Genomic DNA, 4,016 nt, shown 5'->3' with positions numbered 1-4,016 from the left:
TTTTTTTTTTCAGATTGAATATCATCGAAAGTGTAACAGATAAAAAAAATGTTTCACAATAAAAATTGAATGGCTTCAAGAGTACTTCAGAACTACAATAAAAAAATATTTTTTAAAATTATTTATTTATAATAAAAATTTATTTATACAAAAAAATTTTTTTTTTGTAGTTTTAAAGTACTTTTAATGGCATTCAATTTTCATTCTGCAATTATTTTCTATCTCTTATAGTTTTGACGATATTCAATCTAAAAGAAAAAAAAACCGATTTTTTTCAAGAAAGGATTTCACCCCCTTAATGTGCGACTCAGCATGTATAAAAAAAATATGTGTCTCCTCTTTTTGTCCATAGAACAACATATTAAAAGCTCATTTAAATCGGAGAGATTTACTTGGTTGTGTTCCCTTGTAAGATAGAAGACATTACAAATATAATCAAATGTGTGGCATCAATAAAGTTTGTATTCAGTATGCAAGCTATCGAATTCGCTATCAAATATTCATATATTCATAAATATTCAAGAATTAAAATCAAACCTTTGTTTGCTGAAATAAATGTATAAAAGTATAACCATTTCCAGCAACACCATGACAAATACTATATCCTTTTTTTAGTAGTCCTCGTTCCCATGTTACTTCTCCACATTGTATTGCAGTCTCTAGAAATGTATTGTCTTCGAACACCTATAATTACACCAATAACAGTGAATGGATGTTACTTTAGAGACTTTCACGGATATTTTCTTCAAAGAAGCTATATAGTTTGCAGGTTATTTATCTTTATATACATTATTAAATGCCAACACTTCGTAAACATTTTACTTCATCAGGACGAGAATGCAACCTAATACTAAATCGTTATCGCTGATCAGCGTACATAAAGGAAATTTCCTCCCAAAAAAACGGCTTACAATTAGTATCAGGTTACTTCTCCCTTGATAAAGTGAACTGCAATGATTGATGAAATGACAAAACGCATTTAACGTATCAAAACACAAAAATATCCATAAACCACATAGCTTCTTTGACTGGAAATGGAGTTTATATTTAAATACTTTTACTGAATTAATAAATACTATATAAAATTTATACCTTATAAGCCAAACAAAATAATGCAGACATTCCAGGTGCTCCATGACACCAATGTATTAATTTGTCAGAAAAATTGCCAATTGAAGAAGGAAAATTTCCAGAAGAAAATTGCAATTTCTGGAGATAATACAAAGATGGTTTAATGTAATCATCGATCTGCACCTGCGTTAAATATTGTCGTGCCTAAAGAAAGAAAAAATTTATATTGAGAAAATAAAAATAATAAAATTGTAATATGTTTTCAAGTATTAATAAGATAACAATCAATAAAGAGATTCAAATAATGCATCATTTTCCACAAAATACAACATACCTGCAAGAGCAAATACAATATGCCTGCTAATCCATGAGCAGCACCAATATATTCTGTATCGTGCCAAGAATACATTAAAGGTGATTGGCTACGATTTGAAGTAGCATATGATATTCCAGAATTAATTATACAAGAAACAACCTATAGATAATTTTAATACAAATGAGAATCTTATTTTCTTTTTAATAGCAATAAATGAAGTTAATGCTTTCGTATTTTTTAGTAAGAATCAATTCACACACTCTTACATAAAATTCTTACTTGTTTGATAAGATCTGCTTCTATAGGAGCTGGAAGTATATTTAAATTTAAATAAAGTAAACCAGTTAAATATCCAGCTCTTCCATATAATAATTCATCAGGGACACCACTATGTTTATCCAAAATATAAGTAGATAAAGATTTCAATCTATAAAAAATGAGTTTTTATTTACCCTTGTATAACAGTATTTCTATAAAGTAATTATTTATCAGAGTAAACACATATATAAATTTTAATTTTACTTCTTAAATAAAAAAGCATTTTTAAAGATAAAACAACTAATAAAATAAAATATGATACAGCAAAAATAATAAAATTATTTTCAAATTGATATTAATATTTACTGTTTTCATTGTTGTCAATAATTAGAATTATTTTATATTTAAAATTCATATTATAATATACATTTATCACTCAATATAATTAAGATTCAATATTCAATTTTTTATAAAAATAAAAATTTGAATTCAATTTATAATGACTTATTAAATGCAACCTTAAGATGTCGCGAACTGACCACTGAACCATATTAGCATCTGAAAACATTACTTAAGCCAATATTCATAGTCAGTTCTTATTTCAAAATCTTAAGTAATGTCTTAAGATGCTAATGCGGCCTTCTGATTGGTTCATGACACCTCAAGACAGAACTTAAGACTTCCACCCCCCCCCCCTTCCCTGCTTAGAAGCGCGCAACTTCTACATGAAGCACTTCCACCCTACCTCCTCCCCCTCCCCTCCCGCTACGGTATGTATGACTTTCCATGCAAAGCGTGCGCCCCTATGCGTTACTATATAAAAATAAAAATTATATTAGAAAATAACGTTTTCAAAGAATTTTTGTTTTTAAAGCAGAGAATTTTTGTTCTATATAGTACAATAGAAAAGCGACGTTTTTTTTAACTTTTTTTCTTAATAACTTTTTAACGAATAACGAGCAACGGCTAAAACCTGTTGGAGATTGCTCAGGATCATAACATTGACAACATATGTATGTCAAAGTCAAGGTCATGAGGAAGGCTTCCCTAAACAGGAGAGAGATATTTACTAATTATACTCTAAATATCTTAAAAGCTATAAGAGACCGCTGATTAATTTATAAGGAAAAGTTGATCAGTACTTTCACCTTCATAACATATGTCAAGGTCAAGGTTATCAAAGAAGTACCCCCTAATGTAAAGGTTTACCCACATTTTTTAGTACAGAAATATTAAAAGAATAAAAATTTATAATTTTGCATTTTCAAAAACACATTTGCAATTTAATTATTATAAAACTATTATTAAGTTCTTACTTAAGAATTAATTGTTCTGCTTGTTCTTTCTTTTGTTGTGAGTGAAGTATAACTGCTGCTAATGCTAATGGACCTACAATTCCAGTCAGAAATGTGACTTCATGTCGGCTTTTGAATTCTGTAGCACATCTTTGCAATATTTCTGCTGCCATCTATAAAATTTACCATATCAATATGACATTTGATTTTAAATTAAAAGCATGTTAAAGTTTTATAATTACATTAGTATACTCAGAATCATTATAATATTTTCCATAATGATATAATGTATATGCAATTCCTGCTTGTCCAGTATATACAGAATAGTCATCTCTGTCGAACCATTTTCTTTTATTTTTTTTCAATACTTCTATAAAATTCTTAATTTTTGATGTTAATAATGACTTAAATGCATCATGAATCTAAAAAAATTTATTTTTGTCTATCAAATACCATATGATCACTTATCTATCAAATATCTTTTAATCACTAATAATTTTAAATATTTACTTATTAAATGATAAAATATATATACGAAAAAAATTTTTATACCATATTAGTATCATCCCTGACTATATTACGGCTAACCGCAATGGAATAATCCTCAAATTGATTTTTGTAGTGTCTAGTGGTATCCATTATTAGTGGTATATGAACAAAGTTTTTGTAATTCTTATTCCTCTTCAATACAATAAAATAACGCATATAAATTTTCTCTGAAACCTTATATTAAATTAAAATATGTACAAATTATAATATACTGTCAAAAAAATAAACATTACAATTTATATTATTTTATATTTTATTCTGATTTAAATATATTAAATTATAAAACTATTCACTCATTTCAATATATATAATAAAAAAAGCATAACCGAGAGAAAAACTTTTTTTATTAAATTTAATAGAAGGACCTGGCACAAACCTTATGGAAATTAACAGGGTTGGGTAGTGCCAAGTTAAAAAGCTAAAAGTTAAGTTAAAAAGTTGAAAAGTTAAATAATTTTAACTTAACTTAGTTACATTTTAGACTCTTAACTTTTTAACTTTATTTAGTTACATTTTATCGATAACTA

At 26.9% G+C, this 4,016-nt stretch overlaps 1 protein-coding gene across 1 annotated transcript in view; it reads right to left on the bottom strand.

Moving 5' to 3' along the window:
- The window catches only part of LOC108763894 (lanC-like protein 1), a 12,036-nt gene that overhangs the window by 6,389 nt on the left and 1,631 nt on the right, over positions 1-4,016 (bottom strand). Inside the window, exons 2-8 of the mRNA XM_018511816.1 lie at positions 3,493-3,656; positions 3,183-3,362; positions 2,962-3,113; positions 1,667-1,814; positions 1,406-1,546; positions 1,093-1,275; positions 538-684 (exon numbers count right to left, since the gene is read on the bottom strand). Of these exons, the coding sequence (XP_018367318.1) occupies positions 538-684; positions 1,093-1,275; positions 1,406-1,546; positions 1,667-1,814; positions 2,962-3,113; positions 3,183-3,362; positions 3,493-3,645 (1,104 nt within the window). The 5' untranslated portion in view covers positions 3,646-3,656. The remainder of the gene's footprint in view (positions 1-537; positions 685-1,092; positions 1,276-1,405; positions 1,547-1,666; positions 1,815-2,961; positions 3,114-3,182; positions 3,363-3,492; positions 3,657-4,016) is intronic.

Source organism: Trachymyrmex cornetzi, unplaced genomic scaffold, assembly GCF_001594075.2.
Source record: "Trachymyrmex cornetzi isolate Tcor2-1 unplaced genomic scaffold, Tcor1.1 scaffold388, whole genome shotgun sequence".
Lineage (NCBI taxonomy): Eukaryota > Metazoa > Arthropoda > Insecta > Hymenoptera > Formicidae > Trachymyrmex > Trachymyrmex cornetzi.
The sequence above is the reverse complement of the archived record's forward strand: the minus strand, read 5'-3'. Positions and strand labels throughout refer to the sequence as shown.